This window comes from Mauremys reevesii, linkage group 26 (assembly GCF_016161935.1).
Source record: "Mauremys reevesii isolate NIE-2019 linkage group 26, ASM1616193v1, whole genome shotgun sequence".
NCBI lineage: Eukaryota > Metazoa > Chordata > Testudines > Geoemydidae > Mauremys > Mauremys reevesii.
The window spans coordinates 709,113-730,199 of record NC_052648.1 but is presented as its reverse complement, the minus strand read 5'-3'; the positions used below and the strand labels follow the sequence as shown (position 1 = coordinate 730,199).

The window sequence follows — 21,087 nt, the reverse complement described above, 5'->3', positions numbered from 1 at the left end:
TTGCCTTATAAATAGGATATCATTGGCCACAACTACAAAAGTGAGAAATATTATGACACAACTGAAGACTGCATTGGGAGAGGATTGAGTATAGGCATAGAGCACTGGTACTTGAACCCAACATTTACAATATGGTAACTCCTTGAGGCCTCAACCTGGTCAGGGCCTCCTTGTGTGAGGCATTGCACATACAGATAAAACAAAGACAGTGCAAGCCTAGAGCTCAAAATGTAGCATTATGAGGAGACAACTAGTGGATAAACAGAGATTTTGGGGTGGAGTGAAGAACACGCAGAAACACTTCCACAGTCAGAGAATCGCCACAGTTCTACAATTTCACTCCGAGCCACTGTGTATGTAAGGACCAGAGCCAGAATTAGGTCCACGATGTCCATTTCTAATGATAGAACTGTCCAGCTTTATGCGATTATGCATATTTATTATCAAGAGTGAACTAGTTTCATTACTCTGGGAGATAAAGCAACCCAATAAATCAGGCTCACCACAGTTGGATCCAGTGTTTGACAGACATCTGCACCCAACTAGCAAACAGGAATGGCAAACAGGAGTTTTGTGAGGAAGTTCTTCAGGTGAAGGAGAAGTGTCTAGGTGACCTTTGGGGTGAGTTTGCTGTCCACTGTGTGCCTGCTTGACTGAAACGTATAATGTGGTCTGTTGGGAAGTGGACGAGGCCTGTATGCTGAGCCTAGCATAGTTTCCTAAGGAACTCTATCCTTTTATCCTAATCCCTTTAGAATCCCTTAACAAGAGAGTGGGTCTAACTCAGGGAGAATGAGCATTTAAAATGCCAGCTAGAAAGCAACTAGAAGAGCTAGCGAACTGGAGAAGCAAGTGGGGGAATTAAGAGAGGGAGCAAGAGAGCTAGCTATACCTAAAAATATTCTCTAAGTCCAGCAGCAGGGTGGGGGGTAGGGCTGTGTATCATTTTATTGCACTGAATGCAGCATGTCTGATTACTTACCTTGTGGGCTGGTGGCATGTATGTGCATCTGGTACAAGCAGCTTATGGTCCTCAGAGACCGAGTACGGGCTCTTGAGACCGGGGTGGGTGAACTGCAGGAGCCAAGGCATGCAGAGTGGTATATACATGAGACTTTCTGGGACAACAGAGCAGCCCCACCCCCAGTCTGACAGCCACCACGCTGGTGAGGAGGATGAAAGTCTCAGGGAAGGATAACATTAAGATGGAACCATCCTGTAGTTGGGGCCGTCCTTCCACATGATGTCATGGTATCTTCTTGCACTGAGGATACTTCTCCGGGAAAGGGGACTCCAATTATTAGGAAGAGATAGGTAAAAGTACTGTGAGATTTGATTATTAGAAATATCTGTATTTGGTTTTGTGATGACCAGGAGAACTGCATGGAGAATGGCCGGGGCGGCTCCAGGCACCAGCGAAGCAAGCGCATGCCTGGGGCGGCAAGCCGCGGGGGGCAGCCTGCCGGTCCCTGTGGGGGCCGCAGTCAGGCCGCCTTCAGCGGCGTTTCTACGGGAGGTCCACTGGCCCGTGGTTTCGGCGGCAATTCGGCAGAGGTACGCTGGCGCGGGACTGGCAGATCACCCACAGAACTGCCACCGAATCCGTGTGACCAGGGCAGACCTCCCACAGAAACGCCGCCAAAGGCGGCCTGACTGCCGTGCTTGGGGCAGCAAAAAACATAGCGCTGCCCTGGCTGGGTACAAAGGTTGTGGACCTTTTGAGATATCTAGACAGATATATGTACAGTACTGGGGAGGAGCTGGTGGTCGTGGTACTTGTAGATACCAATGGCATAGGTAAAGAAGGAGATAGTTCCTGGAGGCCAAATTTATGCTGCCAGGGAACAGATTAAAGTCCAGGACCTCGATGGTTGCAGTCTCTGAAATGCTGCCAGTTCCACACACAAGGCCAGTTAGAAAGGCAGAAATCCAGGGTCTCACTGAGTACATGAGGCAATGACATTTGGAGGAGGGATTTGGTTTTATTAGGAACTGGAGAATGTTTTAGGACAGAAGGAGCCTATACAGGAAGGACGAGCTCCACCTACACCAAACTAAGAGCCGAGGGAAAGCTGGCAGGTGCATAGGAGCACACAGTTTGGACAAACACATCCCTTAGGGGAGGATTTATTAATGTGAATATTCTATATCCTAGTAAAAAGGAGGGGACAGAAGTTGACAAAGCAGAGTTAGAAACTGAAGAGAAAGTCAAATAAAAAAAGAGTCCCATCCAATTGCATCACATAAAGGCAGACAACTAAATATTGACAAATTTTATAAGTGCTTGTATACAAAAGCAAGAAGTCTAAATATTAAGACTGGTGAACTTGAGTGCCAGGCACTAAATGAGGATATTGATCTAACAGGCATCACAGAAACTTTGTGTAACAACCAGAATCAATGGGACACAGTAATAGTAGGGTACAAAATATACAGGAATGACAGAGTAGAATGCACTAGTAGGGTAATGGCACTATATGTGAAAAAAAGCATAGAGTCAAATATATTAAAAAAATCTTAAATGAATCAAACTGTATCATAAAACCTCTACAGATAGACATTCCATGCTTTAATAGTATGAGTATAGCAATAAGAATATACTACTGACAACCTGACCAGGATGGTCATGACCTTCTCATAAACAAACCAGGGATATACAACCTAGGTGGAGCTACTTTAAGGTGGAAAACCCTTTTCAAAGAGTAGTTAAAAGTGGTTCAATGTCAAGCTGGAAGGGCATATTGAGTGGGGTACCGCAGGGATCAGTCCTGGGTCCAGTTCTATTCAATATTTTCATCAGTGATTTAAATAATGGCATAGAGAATACACTTACAGAGTTTGTGAATGATAAAAAGCTGGAGGGGTTGCAAGTGCTTTGGAGGATAGGATTAAAATTCAAAACAATCTGGACAAACTGGAGAAGTGGTCTGAAGTAAATAGGATGAAATTCAATAGGGACAAATGCAAAGTATTCCACTTAGGAAGGAATAATTTGTTGCATACAAAATGAGAAATGACTGCCTAGGAAGGAGTACTGGGGTAGGGCAATCTAGGGATCATAGTGGATCACAAGCTAAATATGCGTTAACAGTGTAACACTGTTGCAAAAAAAGCAAACATCATTCTGGGATGTATCATCAAGAGGATACATCCTGTATTACCTGAGGAGGTTGTGAAGGCTAGGACTATAACAATGTTTAAAAGGGGACTGGATAAATTCATGGTGGCTAAGTCCATAAATGGCTATTAGCCAGGATGGGTAAGAATGGTGTCCCTAGCCTCTGTTCGTCAGAGGATGGAGATGGATGGCAGGAGAGAGATCACTTGATCATTGCCTGTTAGGTTCACTCCCTCAGGGGCACCTGGCATTGGCCACTGTCGGTAGACAGATACTGGGCTAGATGGACCTTTGGTCTGACCCGGTACGGCCTTTCTTATGTTCTTATGAATGTTGTAAGCACGACATAAGAAGTAATTCTTCCGCTCTACATTGTGCTGCTAAGGGCTCAACTGGAGTATTGTGTCCAGTTCTGGGCACCACATTTCAGGAAAAATGTGGACAAATTGGAGCAAGTCCAGAGGAGAGCAATAAAAATTATTAAAAGTCTTGAAAACATGACCTATGAGGAAAGATTGAAAAAACTGGGTTTGTTTAGTCTGGAGAAGAGAAGACTGGGGGGTCGGAGGAGGGGAGGACACACATGATAACAGTCTTCAAGTACATAAAAGGTTGTTACAAGGAGAAGGGAGAAAACATTTTCTTGTTAACCTCTGAGGACAGTACAAGAAGCAATGGGCTTAAATTGCAGCAAGGGAGGTTTAGGTTGGACATTAGGAAAAAGTTCCTGACAAGGAAATTAAGCACTGGAATAAATTGCCTAGGGAGGTTGTGAAATCTCTGTCATTGGAGGTTTTTAAGAGGTTAGACAAACATTTATCAGGAATGGTCTAGTTATTACTTAGTTCTTGTTTGAGAGCAGGGGACTAGAGTAGATGATCTGTCAAGGTCCCTTCTAGTCCTACACTTCTATGATTCTATGGTGACAGTAATTAGAGAGGCTACATAAAACAGAAAACCAAATCATAATGGGGAATTTCCATTAGCGCCATATTGACTGGGAACATGTCACCTCAGGGAGGATGCAGAGATATAATTTCTAGATACCATTAATGACCACTTCTTGGAGCAGCTAGTCCAGGAACCCACAAGGGGAGAGGCAATTCTTGATTTAGTACAAAGTACACAGAATGTGGTCCAAGAGTTGAGTATAACTGAACTGCTTGGTAATGGCGACCAAAATGTAATGAAATTTAACATCTTTGTGGGGGAATGAGGAGAATACCAAAAAAACCCACCATGACACCATTTAACATAAAAAAGGGGAACTATACCACCCCCACACACACCCCAAAAAACCACACACACAACCAGGAGGCTGGTTAACTGGAACTTAGAAGGAAAAGTCACAGGAGTGAAATGCCTGCAAATAGCATGAAAACTTAAAAAAAAACCCATCATAATTAGAGGCTTAAACCATTCTATACCTCCAACTAAAAAAAAAAAAAAGATGACCAAAAATATGCCACCACGGCTAAACAGCAGAGTGAAAGAGGCAGTTAGAGAGAAAAAGACATCTTTTAAAAATTGGAAGTTGAATCCTACTGAGGAAAATAGAAAGGAACAAACTCTGGCAAGTTGAGTATAAAAGTATAATTAGGCAGCCCAAAAAAGAATATGAAAAGCAGCTAGCAAAAGACACAAACTAACAGCACTTTTTTTTTTTAAGTACATCAGAAGGAGGAGGCCTGCCAAACAATCAGTGGGGCCAATGGACAATCAAGGTATTAAACATAAAAAGTACTACTTCACACAACGCACAGTCAACCTGTGGAACTCATTGCCATGGGATGTTGAAAGCCAAAACTATAACTGGGTTCAAATTAAGAATTAGATGAGTTCTTATGTTCAAGGAAGATAGCCATTGGTGGACCTATTAGCCAAAATGGTCAGGGATGCAATCTCATGCTCTGGGTGTCCCTAAGCTTCTGTCTGCCTTCTGTGTCTGAACGACAAAGGATGGATCTCTTGATAAGTTGCCCTGTTCTGTTCATTCCCGCTGAAGCAGCTGACACTAGCCACTGTCAGTTGGACCCAGCATGGCCATTCTTATGTTCTTAACTGGAGAGAACAGCGCAGTCTTGGTCTGTAAAGGCTAATGACATGACCAGTGCATGGCGTCTGAAGGTCTGGGGATGTCTGGACAAGCCATGTGAAGAGTGCACTTAACGGCAAAGAAGTATTTTATCAGTAAGATAAAAAGCTCAACATGTCAGGCCACATTTGACATCATGTAACTAGAAGCTACTAAGTTTTAAGTGAATAAAAAAAGGGAACTGCCATGCCTTTTGTGACTATGGTCGTTTTAAAAAGTGTATGTCCTCAGAATAGCATCTACTTTAAATAGAACATAGTCTACACCCACTAAATATATTATGTAGGCTTTTGTGGTAAACGTGAATGAAAACCAGAGCTGAAGTACCACTTAGTCTTGGCCCACCTCATACCAACATCACAGACTCAGCAGATCTGTAATATAGGAGACTGAGGGCTGGCAGCAAGCTCAAACTGTTTGACTCTGTGTTCCACTTCTAGCGGGTTGGAAAATTGAGAACTTTATTTTCCATAACTAAGTTTGGCAGCTTCTCCCTAGTATGAATTGGCTGGGCTCTGGGAAAGCCTCACTGTTTCTCCCTTTGGAGTTCTGCTGTCATATTAATTCATTTTTTGCAATTTTTTATTTATTACGGAACATGGCTTACAAGAGAAACACAGGCAGTATTAATAGCTTGGGCCACACTTATTTGGAACCATCCTTTGAAGAGAATTAAGTTTCATGAAGATGCCTCCAGGAATACATTACCCAAATGGCAGAAGAGTACCTAGTGCTGTTTTTATTTCACCTGTCATCTCCGTAATATCCTTGAGTAACCTGGAATCCTCCTGTCAAATCAAACTAAGATAAGAATTAAAATTGCTGCACAACTGCAGAGGTTCCTCAATCTATTCCACAGTCTGTGCTACCATCCTCCACTTCAGAGGCACCATGCTTTATTATTTCAGTGGATTAGGAAGGCCATTATTGTATTGAATCCAAGATATTCACATGTACCAATATTTGGTTTCAGAAGCTGGCTGGATTTTTTAGCTGAGTCTTTCAAAAGTAGACATTAACAATGAATTTCTACCACTCTCAAATTATGCAAGTGGGTTTGCCAAGAATGACTCTTATTTGGAAACTACTGCCAGTGAAGTTTATCAGCACTTTAGAAGTCCAGTATTTATCTTTTTTACCATTCTTACAAAATCTCTAACACATATTCTGTGTGTCTTTTACATATATTCCATACTTTGCATTTTTCCTTGACAGAAGTGACCATACAGAATTCTTGGAGAGTTCCAAAACTATGTAGTGAAGTAAAGCCTTCCCAATCATGTGGAATAAGTCCATGTTCTAGAAGGACTAGTGCAAAAGTTTGATTAACCAACCCAAACTTTGTCCTTATAAAAAGCTCCCAGGAGATGCAAATTCTTTCAGAGGGAGATAGGGATAGATCACTCCATAATAGCCCTCTTCTGTACACTCCCCCTAAAGCTCCAGTATGGGCCACAGTCAGAGACAGGATACTGGGCAAGATGGAACATGGTCTGACCCAGTATGGCAGCTCTTATGTTCTTATAACTTAGTCCATATAAAAATTTCTAAACCTTATGTCCAGCCTTAGTTTAGTTTTCCTAAGCACTGCCCATACCAAAAGACAATCCTCCACTTCAGTAAGAGATTACACTTTAAAGATAAATTGTTTAAATTGTGGAGAGGAAAACAGAGCCTACCTAGCTTTACGCTAGCTATCCTCTGGCACCCACCCAAAATCTGTCCCTGCCATTTGTTGCAGATTCCCTATGTTATTCTATAGTATCAATAAGGATACCTGTAACAACCACTCTATAGCTAAGACAGCAACAGTTTCATTTCTTAATTCTTTTCATATTTACATAACTTTAAAGAGAAATTATTTTTTAAGCTGAACCATAATTGTACCATCTTTTACCTCTCTTTCATTCCCTCCTTTGTTCCTGAAGAAAAAAAGAGATGCAAGTGACTCCCAAAGGTATCAACTACCACCGCGGGGTAGATGGTGCCTCATCAGTTAGAAGGTGGGTCACATCCAGTCTAAAGGTTGGGAATTCTTAAGTTTGCCTTCAAACCAGTGTCTTGCACATTAGCACAAAACAGTTTTAAAATGATCTTCACACATGTACTCACCAATTTGAGAGTGGGTAGGGCAATGAAAAAGCACTTTGGATGACAAATAGTCCATAATCTGCTAAACACAAATATGCTGAAATCAGTGTGTTACTGCAGTCCAAAAAAGTAATCGTTTATTTTAACTGCAGTGTTTTGTTAGCATGTGTAGATTAACAAGGGCAGTGCAGTGGCAAATTACTTAATTAGGAGGAAAATATTTCAATCCTGTTTTTTCTCCCTGAGGAATTCTGTTAGATTAGTTCCCTTTTACAGTTTTGTCTTCCACAAAAAATGAATAGTCTTCACAATCTATTTTTCTAGCTCAGGAGCTGGAAGGAAAACTCCAAGAAAGTTACCTAGGCAAAGCTTCCTGCAAGTTCCATAGTTAGGTGAGTTCTGTCCCAGAAAAGAGGGCCAAATACCACCAACAGACGTTATGAAGAGGGAGAAAGTGGTTAAGCAGAAAAAGCTTCAATTAGTCCCCAAACTATTTCCTAATGTATTTAGCAGCTTGCTGGCTACATTTCTTAGCACTAAACGCTACAGTGGAATAGCTTTTCTCTCTAGCAACTATTACCAAGATAGCTACTATATCCTGAATGTTCAATTGGTCCCCTTGCAGTCTTTAAACAGCTTTTAAAAATTACATCTTGGAAGCTGGAAATTCAGCCAAATACCATTCCCAGGGATGTTACTGTTAGAGGTTTTATTATAATGTTTCGGCATGGGACCTGACAATTTCCCAAACAGAAACAGACACACGTGGAAGTTACAGTGTATAAACAAGAGATGCTTTTCATGCCTATTATGATATTGCATGTGATTGCTATACTATTGTTGTATGCAGCAGCATGCCAGATAAGCGATCCATATTGTATTTCCTTTGGTCAAGTGTTGTAGAAGTATAAGCAACCACAGTCTATTTTCTGACCACCTTATTTTTCCAAGATCCATGATCTTTTACGCACTAAGTCCATATTAATTCATGACCAATTTTTCTTTTCATTTATTTGATATACAATATATTTTATAGTTAACTATGACACCTATGAATCATTTTGGCATATCTAATGTCTCAGATGTTGGAGAAGGTAATTACAAGAAGCATTTAAATTAATCCCATGGCAAGGTATAGTTGTAGTTCTATTTTTTCCATAGTTTGGTTATTCTGAGCAAATGATTAGATGATTCAACACTTTCTACTAATTTGAGGACAGCTGAGCTACCAGCTTTGGCTAACTAGTCTTCACATAAAATGAACAAAGAACATGCGGTAAGGAAAAAAAATGTAGTTTCAGGTTTCCTGACAGGCTATTCTTAAAGTATATGAATTTTTTAAAAAAATTACACCCCCCCCACTGCCAGTACAATGCCACCATTCACCTTTTTTACGATATGCTGATATGACTCATTTGAACTCTATGAAGAGGTCAGCCCACGAGCAGATGCCTGGCAATCGGGTGTCACTAAATAAGAGGTCACCAAAAAAAGGGGACAGGTCTAAGCCAGTACTTAAAGGCTCTTACAGTCTTACTGCAATCAAGCAGCCTTCATTAATGTTAATAGTCTTTCACATTTGCAAACCACTACAGAAAGACTCAAAATATAAAGCAAAAAGGAAATAGAGTATTGCCAAATGACTAAAACACACTTCAAAGTGTTCTTCTGCACCAAAATCCCCAGGAACACTCATTTTCAAAGAAAAATTCCTTATTCTGCTTGGTTCTATTAAATGAAAAACCCAAGTGACTCTCACTGTAGCCAAATCACCAACTCTGAAACAGGGCATTTTGGTTGCTAAGACTTCAGTTTCTATAAGACAGAACATTTGCTACGAAGTTTTCATTGCATTCTCCTATTAAACTCACATAATATTCTTTAAAAAAAACAGGAGTACTTGTGGCACCTTAAAGACTAACAAATTTATTGTAGCATGAGCGATGCATAGAATGGAACACACAGACAGGGGATATTTATACATACAGAGAACATGAAAAGGTGGAAGTATGCATACCAACAGGCAGAGTCTAATCAATTGGAGATGAGCTATCGTTAGCAGGAGGAAAAACCTGTCATTATCACTTAACAGAATAGGAATTTGCAGAAAAGGACATCTACACTAAGAAAACTGGGACCCATCAATGGAGGCAGTAGCACAAACAGGACTTGAGCAGTTCTTATTACCATGTTGTCTAACCCTACTGTAAAAATGTGAGTTGTCTATACTTCAAACCTTCACTGCTCCCACTGACACTCAAGCTGAACTCTTGGAGAATTATAGGTCCTAACCAATATGCAGACATAACCGTACTCATATTTCTTGGTTAGAGTCACAGGTGCCTCTATAACTTCTCCACATGCAGGATTGTGCTGCCTTATTAACTTTCATGCACCTATGAATGTTTTATTTCCTCCTTTTTAGTTTCAAGCTGATCAGTAGCACCCTTCGTTCAAACTTGTGCTCATCTCTGCAAGACATTTTGGGATACAGCTGTACTGCATTTCGTTACTTTTATTAAGACGCAAACAAAGGGATTTACGAAAGTACAGCCCCAGATATGAGTTTAGGCTGAATCAATGTGTGATGGACGAAGGCCCTTAAACCACAAGAAAAGTTCTTGCCTGAAATACTCATAAAAAGAAACCATCAAATCCTAAATTTTAGATGGTGTATGTTCAAACGTCATCTTTATGTGAAGGTTTATTTAGAAAATTCCCAAGTTTAGGTTTCAGTCTTTAGTCATATTTCTAGCTAGGAGTGGTTCTTTATGATACACCTAACATGGAAGTCCGAAGCAATTTCTAAGAATGCTTGAATAAAACAGCATTTATTTTTTATTGCATAACAATTAATTACAAATATAGCTGCTAAAGTTTGGGCTATTTGCATTTCTCATTCAGTTGGCAAAATATAACATGTGATTTCAGGCCCCGCTATCTGATTTGATTATGCTGTATCACGTCTTGCAAATTAGAGTCCAAAAGAGTTAATGGTATCAGACATAGCAAGATCAGCTGATTGAATAGTGCTTTCCACAGTGACCCCTTCCTGTTTTCTGTTCTAAACTGCAAACTTGAGCTCCAGCAACTAGCAAACCTCAAATTCTACTTCTGCTTTCAAGTAGCAAAAAGCAAGGCAAAATGCTTGCATGCGCTCCCTGTTCTGTAAAGAATCATGGGTAAAATTTTCAAAAGCACCTAAGTGACTCACATAGAAAAATGATAAGACAAAAACCCCTTATCACTGGTGGTTGAACACTTTTCACAAAGTGATCACTCTATATCTGACCTCTCAGCCTTCATCCTCAAAGGAAACCTGCACAACACCTTCAAAAGACGAGCATGGGAGCTTAAATTCATAACTTTTCTAGACACTAAAAATCATGAACTCAATAGGGACTAGGCAGGCCACTCGTCTGGTTTTCAAACCAACAGTCCTGCTTTTGTAACGTTTGTTCCCTATCCAAGAATGCCATAATGGAGGGCGCCCCACTCCAACACCACCAGTGTGACCTTGCACACACTATGTACGTGAGGTCACACCAGTGGGGGCAAGATGACACAATCTTCAAAATGGTGCCCCCATATGGCGTGAACCCTACAAGCGCATCACACTGACAGGGATGGAATCATGCCCACATAATGCCCAGAAATACCAGAATCTCCAGTAATATAAGAGTGGCCACCCTAATAAGGACACTGGATTTAATTCTTATTACAACAATCTGTAACCCACTAACACCCCTCTTTTGCCCAATGAGTGCAGAGGTGTTAACTATTTATGCTAAACAATCTGTTTCATCTTGTATTTAGCTATGACATTCTAAGTGAATGACCAGAAGAAGAGCTTTGTGTAAGATCACAAGTTTCACCAACAGAAGTTGGCCCAATAAAAGATATTACCTCACCCACCTTGTCTCTAACTGACTTGGTCACTTCTGGAAACTTTACCTCATATTCCTTCTGCACCAAAATTAACGTAGAATTTGGAATCCTTCACAAATGATTGTGTTAAAACTTTTACACATTGTTTGAATACAATCCCTTGACAGTTTTAGAATTAATTCCCTCAGCATTTCCCCTGCTATTAGTCATGCATTCACTGGTGGATTACTGAAGGGTCATCTGCATCCTCCAAACATACTATTTTAGAAAAATATATTCTAATTTAGAGTAAAAAATGGAAGACATTGAATTCAAGAACTGTTTATGTTTGTCCTCTTGTTATCTCACACTGTTCTAGACTGATTTTACCCCTGTACGAGACTGGTGGTTGCTGTCTTTCCTTCTGCTGGAAATGATGTAGTAATTAAAACAGAATTTGCTCAGAACACTTACGGGTTAATCAAAATTTCTTCCCAACTGAGAACATGCTTCTGCCTGAAGCAAATATTTACAACAGAGAAATAAATCCCTGCGAAAGGGAGTTCACAATGGAAATGCTAAAGACCTCCTCACCATGCTCAAAAGCACCAATAGACTCAGAGCGGTAACTATTTCAATGGAGAGCTATTTACTTATGAAAACATTCACTGTATTCCTTATTCAGTGGAACCAAGTGACTGGTTCTGCTTGATCCTAGATTCAAATATTGACAGTGTTCTAATGAGAGACACTCAATGAATCCTTCACTCCAGCACACTGAGCTCTGGCTGTGAAAATATAACCAATCAAAATTGACATATTTGAAGATGAGAATGTAACTTGCAAAGGCAAAATAGAGAAATAGCCTATTTCAAAAGAGGAGTAAATGGTCTATTTTATCTATGCAGAAAGTTAGTTGCAAGGAAACTGTAGAGATTAAAAACAAAAATAATTTAAAAATCTGTCTTCAAAGTAGCAGACCAACACAGACTTAGATTTTCAATGCCTCTGCAAGAGAAAGGCCTTCAAAATCTTCCCTAAAAATGACACATACCAGCAATTATTCAGAAAGTTTTTAAGAAGTTATTTGTGCAAAGAAAAATTTTGGCCTAAGTTTACCTCCAGTACTGGTCCAGCTCCCAGAATAGTTCTCTCCACACCACTCGCGTACCCCTTCTGACTCAGTGCGGTGAAACAATGAATTAAAAAGTTTGTACTTTGAGTTTTTCCAGATCCACTTTCACCTGAAATGACTATACACTGGTTGACATGTTTTTTAAGCATTGTGTGATAAGCCACATCAGCTATGGCAAAAATATGGGGCTCCAACTTCCCAAGTTGGTGATTTTCGTACATCTTGACATATTTGGGGTTATAAATGGGCAAGAATTTGAAGGGGTTGATGGCAATCAGAATGCTTCCTGCATACGTATAAATCTTGTGTTTTAGAAAGCGGCGTTTGAGATTCTCTAGGAGTGTTGTTTCTGTTAAATTGGAGAGATTGCATAAGTCATCAAAGTTTTCCTGATGCCATGGAAGAAAACCCCTTTCAACCAATCGCCGAGCGTCCTTCTCCTGGGACACCAATTGCATATGGACATATTTGATGGTCCCATCAGTGTCCCTCTCTTGCAAAAGAAAGTAGTACCCATCGTTTTGTGGATGCTCATCCTGAGCACGGCGGGGCCAAAGCAAAACCCTATGAACAGGAGAGTCATTCAAATCAAGTACCCATTCTTCACCTCCCGATTCTTTCACCTCCACAAGCACATAATGCTTTGAGACATCCAAGTCCAAAATTTGTATCACATCCTTGATTACATCTGAAGTGGTGCTGTCCTTAGTTGCAGTCACTCTGCAGCAGGTGGTGCTTTCTGTCGAGAGCTGGGGGTAAATATGAAGATTATAGGCCGCCTTCTCCTGGCAAACTGCACTGCCAGCATCTTTTAAACTCATTCTGCCCCCAACCTGACTTCAGCATACCGCCCCAGCTTGTTGCTCAATGCCCATTATCTGCAAAAGGAGAGTGAAGACAGTTAGATGTTAAAAGGTATCCTGTCCAGCCGGTTTCCCTGAAATACAAAAGCAACTGAGCCAAAAAATAAAAAAAATCTGAAATATAAAATGAAGTTATTACACGGGCAAATTTATGGAAAGTAAGGTGTTTTCCTGAACATCAGTGATGTTATTTCAAACAAACTGCCCATTTTTACTTATGATCGCTCATTGGAAAGGCTTGCTTTATGACTGAGACTCAGATGGAAGAGGTTGGGGTGGAAAGAGTTTGAGCATCTGGGTTTCACAAGCTGTTCCTTCCAGCCTGCATTTTCTCAGGTAGTTCTCTCCTCACATAAGCACAGTAACACAGTGGCTATTTCTTTCATAAAACACATGGCAATTACTGAGAAGACACACAATTTAGAGTTAATTTAATTACTATCAATCAACAACCACACCCTTAATGCCCCACAGTGTATTTTTGCTTTTCACCTCCTATCGGAGGAAGAGAAAACTAAAATTAGTCTAAATTGTAGCACATTTCAGTTACGATTTTGTAACGAGCTCGTCTGGGATTCACAACTCTCATTCCATACCTAAAGAACCCCCTATACATTGCTTTACCCTTGTCTTTCCAACTATTGCTTCATCTCTCTCCTTCCATTTGCTTTCAAGCTCCTCATGCATGAAGCTCCTGTACTGTCATTGATTCCCACTACCTTGATGTCCCCTCCTCAACTCCTACTGGATCCCTGCAATTGAGCTTCAGTCTCATGGGGGTAGAGAGTTTTAAAAGATGCTGGTCTCTATTCCTCTTTGATCTGCAATCCACTCTGAATCACTGTCCTTCGCTCAGTGTGGTGCTTCACCAGGCATTCAACTGCCATCTAGTTAGTTCCACGGGTAGTCACACTACAAGTGCAAACCATTGTGACTGTGGTACACTGAGTTCAATGACCTCTATTATTAACTTATCAGTGGAGAGCAGTTTCCTAAGGGAAATCTTACAGCTTAGGCAGATGGACAATGGAGCTCTATCTTTGCTCTCTTCAATTTAAGGTGCCCTATTACAGTATACTCAGAGAATGCTACTTGAACAAGTGACCCAAATACAAGTCACAAATTAAATCAAAACACAGTACAAAAGTCAATACAAGTTACAAATTAACATGCAATCATTTTCAATGGCAGACAATATTAGGTCAAAGGGCTCCACAAATAAGATCCACAGAGAGTTGGAAACATTCTTTTGTTGGCATTTCCACCACAGGCGGTCGGTCAATGAATCACTCCAGAGAAGCACATGACAGTTCTGCCACTCCTGAACATAATCTAAAAATGGAGAACTTCATTTCTAAGCAATTCTGTGTAGAAGCAAGAGTTTCTGAAACATTTTCTGTTATGCAAGTTTCTTAGATTGTTTTCAGTTCATCCTTATCAACTGGGAGGAAGAATGAACTACAAACAGCGGGACAAATAATGGCACTTCTCTAGTTAATCCACATGATCCCTTTCAGAATGGTTCCTTAAGCTGCATAAAAATTAAGTTGATCTTTCACTTCTAAGAGACTCGTTGTGACACTCACACAGGCGGTTGGATCAGACGACTCAGGAAATCCCATCCATTTCTTAAATCTATAATTATCACTGATTTTTGACTCGTAGCAGACACTCAACCACAAAGGTTAAAGGGTGATATAAGAGCAAGTCCACACTTAAAATGTTTTATCGGCGCAGCTGTACTGGAGCAGCTGCACCACTGTAGCACTTTAATGAAGATGCTCTATACTGACGGGAGAGAGCTCTCCTGTCAGCATAGTTAATCCGCCCTCCCTGAGGCAGTAGCTATGTCGGAGGGAGAAGCTTTGCCAAGCAACAGCAAAGTAAAATTTACAAGATTCAGCTCCTTTCACCACTGCTATTCAGAACCCCAGTCAGCAGTGACACTATCAACAATCAGAATTTCACCTTACTGCTGCTTGGGAAAGCTAAAAGCAGTGGAAGGGACCCTGGAATTATTCATGGAAAAGAGGATTGAAAAAACCGCTGAAGCTACAGAAGATGAAGAGTGATAAAGACCACTTCACCTTCTCTCCTCAGCCAGGCAGTCCTTGGGAAAAAGTAGAGTAGCTTAGACCCTCCCCAATCACAGAATTCCTCCTCTCTTCCAGCAGCGAGAAGATTCAGACACTTACTAGCCAGAGACTGGTATGAAAGATGGACCCAAGCAGAGTCCAGAGGCAGCATTCCCATAGAAACCTCAGAAGCCTTCTACTTCCCAGCTGCTGAAGGGTTGGAGGCTGCTTTTCTTACCTAGGCACTGACCTTGTTGATAAAGCCCACCTAACCTCCTCTACTAGCTAATATAAAGGTTGTCTGGTACATTTTTCACTCATCCATCAGAGTTTCCAAAACTACAGTCTTGGATATCTGCTGGGGGAAATGGAACACTAATAGCCTCAGCTCTGTTCATGGAAGACAAGAGGCCCATTATAACATGAAATACTGCTTGTTTAGGGGACAGCTGGTGGTCTGAGCTCAGGAGATTTCCAAGACTGAGAAACAGGAAAAAGAAATATTTCTTATTCTGGGGACGGCTGATCACTGACAAAGCAACATGCAGATGGTAGACATCAACCTGCAAGTATTTATGCTAGACACAGATCTGCAGTACATGCAGTCATCACAGGAATCTGCTTTGGGGGACATCAAACAGACAAGGGAGTTCTGTTTCCTCGCTGGGATGGTCTAGGGCACGGAGTCTTCAGTGAAAAGAACTTGCTGCAACATGATTACTACATACATTCACAGACGGAGAAAATAGGAAGAGTCACTATAATGGTTGCTTCACTTCAACTAAATACGAAATCCAGATGTGGTTTGCTTTATTTTAACACTGTTGAATTTTCAGAGGCCCTCTTCCTCCTTGTGGAACAGCCACCTCATGTAAAATATTTAGAGAGTTGTTTAATATTGGTGTTAAAGGTTATTTTAATGTTAAAGGCTGGGATTTTTATGGGACTCTAAGGAAATTGGGTACCCAGCTTTCAATGAATTCCTTTGGAATTGATTTGCCTTTGAAAAATCCAGATTAAATTATTCAATAATTACTTTGCATGAAGTGACCAAAACCATTAAAACTAAAATGTTAAAGTTCACTTTGGAGTAGTCTGAAATGCAACATTGCAATAATCCACTTCAAATATAAACAGGAGGACCTCAGCCCAGTGTCATAAAATTAGAAACTTTAAAGCATATCAATTATTAGGCCTAATTACCTTGACAGTATCCTTTAAAAAGAGCTAAAAGTGGTCTCATGAAATCTTCAAAAGCAAAGCAGAAATGAACATGGATGTTCTGTGAAGCAACAGGCATTCAACAAAATAAGATGTAAATATCTACTGTTCTACCCATCAATCTGCTTACAAATCCCAGCTGAAGATGCCTCCGCTATTCACCCCAACAGCTCAAGGCCATGATTTGGCTGGTAGTGAACTGAGGGCTTCTCTGCCTTCAGGTTCAAAAACTATATGAAATCATAACCTAGAGCAGTGATTCTCAAACTTTTGTACTGGTGACCTCTTTCACACAGCAAGCCTCTGAGGGCGACCCCCCCCCCCCCTTCCCCTTATAAATTAAAAACACTTTTTTATATATTTAACACCATTATAAATGCTGGAGGCAAAGCAGGGTTTGGGGTGGAGGCTGACAGCTCGCGACCCCCCATGTAATAACCTCACGACCCCCTGAGGGGTCCCAACCCCCAGTCTGAGAACCCCTGACCTAGAGGCGGAAATACACTTCTCTTGGGATAAACATTAAAAATCACTCAAACAGGAGAAATCAAACATTTCAACTAAACTAGGCCTCAAGCCAAGATTAGATATACCCTAGAGCCCTGCTGGACCCAGCAAGGGGTTTGGTGGGCCTTTTTTCATATTTTGCTTAATGACAGGTCCAAGGACTGCCCAAGCAGATAGGCCTTTTCTGCATAGTGGTGGGAGGGGACTGTCTGAGGTTTTAAAATACTGGCCTGGGCAGTGTGGCTGAGGAAATAACCTTTTGGAACATGCTCTAGACTAGGTAGAAACTAGTCAATGCTGGTCAGGCAAACCATATTTAAAAATTGTGCTGAATTTGCTTATAACAGTTTTATTAGCTGGTTCAGACACTTGGCGCTTCAGTGTAAACAGGTTCCTAAACGATTCACAAAACTGAGGTCAGCTGTAGCAGAGACATTGGACACAGAAGAAAATTAGACTCTTAAGATGAATGTTTGTTCTCACAGACTATTACTGGAATTTCAGAAGGAAATAGTATGCCTAAGCAGTCTGCTAGAGCTAGTAGAGTACATTACAGAAGTGAATTCATGATGTACTACTGGAGAATTACTAGATCTCTAGGCTGATACAAAAGAAACCAAACCATAGACCTTCAGACAAAATTATCTTCTTCCGCCTCTCTTGATTTCCTTATTGATTTAAAGTAGGACATTTATCATATGACCCAAGCAATGTTATTTTTTATTATTTGTATTACAGTAGCACCCGAGGAGCCCTAGTCATGAATCAGGATCCCATAGTACTAGGTGCTGAACAAACAGAACAAAAAGTCCTTGTCCCAAAGAGCTTAAAATCTAAGTATATGACAAGAGACAACGGATGGATACAGACAGATAGGGAGTACAAGAAAACAATGAGACAATATTGGTCATCATGGCAGGCAGTGGCTTCTGCACACCAGCAGCAGCACTGTCACAGAACAGGAGAGTTTTAAGGAAGGATTTGAAGGAGAATAAAGAGGTAGCTTTGTGGATGTTTACAGGGAGCACCTCACAAGTCTGAGAAGCAGCATGGGAGAGAGCATGAAAGATGCTTGTCTGAAAATTTAGCTAGTGGGCAATGCACACTAACATCATGAGCCAACAACTGGCTTCAGTCATTCTTGTTTACTTCCCTTTTATAGTTGTATTAATACAAATAGAACCTTGCCGCATTAAAAACTAATAATTTAAATGGCACTTAGCCCCTCATCTTTAAAACACTGTACAAAAACTATTAATCCTCACAAAGCTATATGGCAGGTATTTCCCTCATCTTACAGAGGAGGAAACTTATACAGAGATAATTAAGTGACTTGGCTGTGATCGCAGCAGGTCACTGGCTAAGACAAGGTTAGAACTAAGGAGTTCTTGACTCCCAGATCTGGATTCCAGTCCACCAGACTCTGTTACCTCTGCAGACATGAATAGAGGAACAACTACATGGGATCAGTGTGCTGCAAAGGAGTTCACAAAGCACAGGTCACTATCTTATCGCAACCTGAAGTACTATTCTATATGCTGCACTTGCATCATCTCTATCTCCTCTTCCAATATTTTGAGAAAGTATTTTCAGGTTTCAGCAAGCCAAATTGATGCGACTGCTGAGATTGGAGGCAAATGTAATCTGGAACAATAGGGCAAGACAGGTAAACTGAAGCCAAAATTATAGATCCCCTTTCTCTGACCAACTTGTCTGGAGCAAGGATACCTGCCAGCCTGGAAGAAGGAAAGCAACAAAATAGCAAAATCTATTCTTTTTTCTGTTTCAGTTTTCATTACTCTCCCCTTCTGACTATATAAGATACAGAATATTAACAGAATACTTACAAGTAGCACTAATATAATCAGTCTGTTAAGGATCACTGCTTATGCCAATATTCATTTTTATGTTAAGTACATGCAAATTGCTCAGCACTGAGTATACTGAAGATTTCCCAAACAATAACCTATTCAACATGAGAGCATTTCATAAACTCCATCACAGAAGACGGGAGTAGCTGCCATTTACATCATTGGAGAAGAGCAACATCCCAGAACACCAATCATTTTCTTTGGATGGAGGAGAGGGGAAGCAACATGCTTTAATTTTACCAAGTGATTAGCACAAACTTTTTAAATTCTCTTCTTGCACAGACAGAAAATGTGAAGAGGAAGACATTGGAGTTGGGAAACTAGGCTAACAAGCCAATTTTAATGACTAATTCTGTAGATAGTTTCAAACTGTTCTTGAGCCACAATAATATCAATTACATTTTGTAAAGTACATAAGAACACACTCTATTTTACTTTCTGGTAAGCTATTGGAAAACAGGACAGTGCCTCAACCAGTACAGGGTAGCTGTTTAGTTTAAATAAGGCCATAATTTGAAGCTGCATATTTATCCAGTGAATCATACTGAAGCTAAAAAGGGAAAGCTACCATTACAACAAAAATGTGCAGGAAGAACTATTCATATATTTCAGTTCTTTCCATTTTCATGTACACTTGGACTGCCTCATACTTAGGGCCCTTAGTTTTCAAGTTTTATTTTATTTATTTTTTTCCCCAGGAATTTATCTGCATTTATTACAACAACAACAAAAACAGGGGAAAATCAGTGCAAACATTTTTTAATTTTTCTGGGTAAATATAGGGGTTTATTTTAGTGGACAGAAGGACAGGGGGGAAAGTATTCAGTAGATTAATGCTTTGATGAATGGAATTCAATGTGGTTGCTGCAGAACTAAAACAAAACACAAAACATAATGCCACCTCGGAGTTTAAGAAAACAATGTGTCTCTAATCCACAAATGAAACTTTTCATTTGAATAAACAGTTTACTATTGTAGACTTAGAACTATTAGCCTATAAATATTTACATTTAATAATTGGGCCATTTGCAGTGCATACACTCAACTTCATCCTCTCCTCCTGTTTTTGTTTTTTTTTAAACTTTCAAATACTGCCTTGTGTTCTGATACAGATTTTTGTTTTCTTCCCATTTTAGTATGTCAAATATTTAAACCGTTGCCAGCTAACAGCTTGAAATGTGTACGTGGTGGGCATGAGATTAATCAGTATGTTCAGATGCTACTTCTGGGGGAATTCTGCATCACTGCGTGTGCGCATAATTCATGTTCCCCGCAGATTTCTTTGTTTCCCTACAGAAAAATTAATTCTGATGGGGAACAAAGGGAAGCCACAAGAGTGGTCATGCGCCCCTCCACGGCAGTGCAGGCAGGTCGGTTTGGGCACCTAGAACAACCAGAAGAGATGTAGATCACTGCTTGGTGCGGGGGGGTCTGGGCAGTCGTGTGTGTGAGAGAGGCACTCTGTCGCTCTCGTCAGCACACGTGGCATGGAGGGGCAGGGCATCAGGGTGTTTCTGAGCAGGTAGGCATGGGCAGGCTCTGTCCCCTCAGGCAGAGAAAACGTAGCAGCATGCCTGCTTAGTGAATTGTTCCCATTGTCTTTGTGAATTCCTCAAGGAGTATAAAACACGTGTAAAAGTTTTAAGGCTCCTTTACATTGCCAGAGTGGTGTAAAGGACAGTATGGCCTTATAAATGCTTACGGTGCTTTAGTGGTTAGAACTGAACTAAATTTTTTGACTGAAAAAAATTCCTATCAAAATGTGTTCTATCCGCTGCTTGCTACCAACTTTTCTGGAGATGGTCAGTAGCCAATATAAATTGTGAGTTTGATTCCCCAGCCATCACGTGCTCTTCAATTGCCTATGATGTAACACTGAGCATATGGCTGCATATATTTGTTGACTAATAACTAGAACTAAAGGGTCAAACCTAGCTACATTACTATTAGGTAAGGGGGAGTTGGGAATTTTCTCCAGTGCACCCCAATCCCATTCTCCATCCATTGTATTGTAATTTAAATATATTACCAAAATAATTGAAACCAGCATGACTATATTGCGTTATTTTGATAAATATGGAGAATTTTAAAATAGTGTGTGCGTAATTTTTAGGCACAGAATTTCCCCAGGAGTAAGATGTGTACGCACTTCAGAGCTTGCATGCATGCCTGTTTGTTTATTGTGTGTATCTTCTAGACTACTACATAGCCTTACTTCAACTGGCAGCTTTGCATATCCACACA

At 40.5% G+C, this 21,087-nt stretch overlaps 1 protein-coding gene across 9 annotated transcripts in view; it reads right to left on the bottom strand.

The window, feature by feature from the left end:
* MYO9B (myosin IXB) overlaps positions 1–21,087 on the bottom strand; it is a 79,497-nt gene that overhangs the window by 50,547 nt on the left and 7,863 nt on the right. For 8 of the 9 annotated variants that reach the window (XM_039515398.1, XM_039515397.1, XM_039515399.1 and 5 more), the window contains exon 2: positions 12,291–13,184. In XM_039515398.1, coding sequence (XP_039371332.1) covers positions 12,291–13,127 — 837 coding nt within the window. In that variant the 5' untranslated portion in view covers positions 13,128–13,184. Of the gene's footprint in view, positions 1–12,290; positions 13,185–21,087 lie in introns of those variants that run through there. The other variant, XM_039515395.1, reaches the window with a different exon arrangement.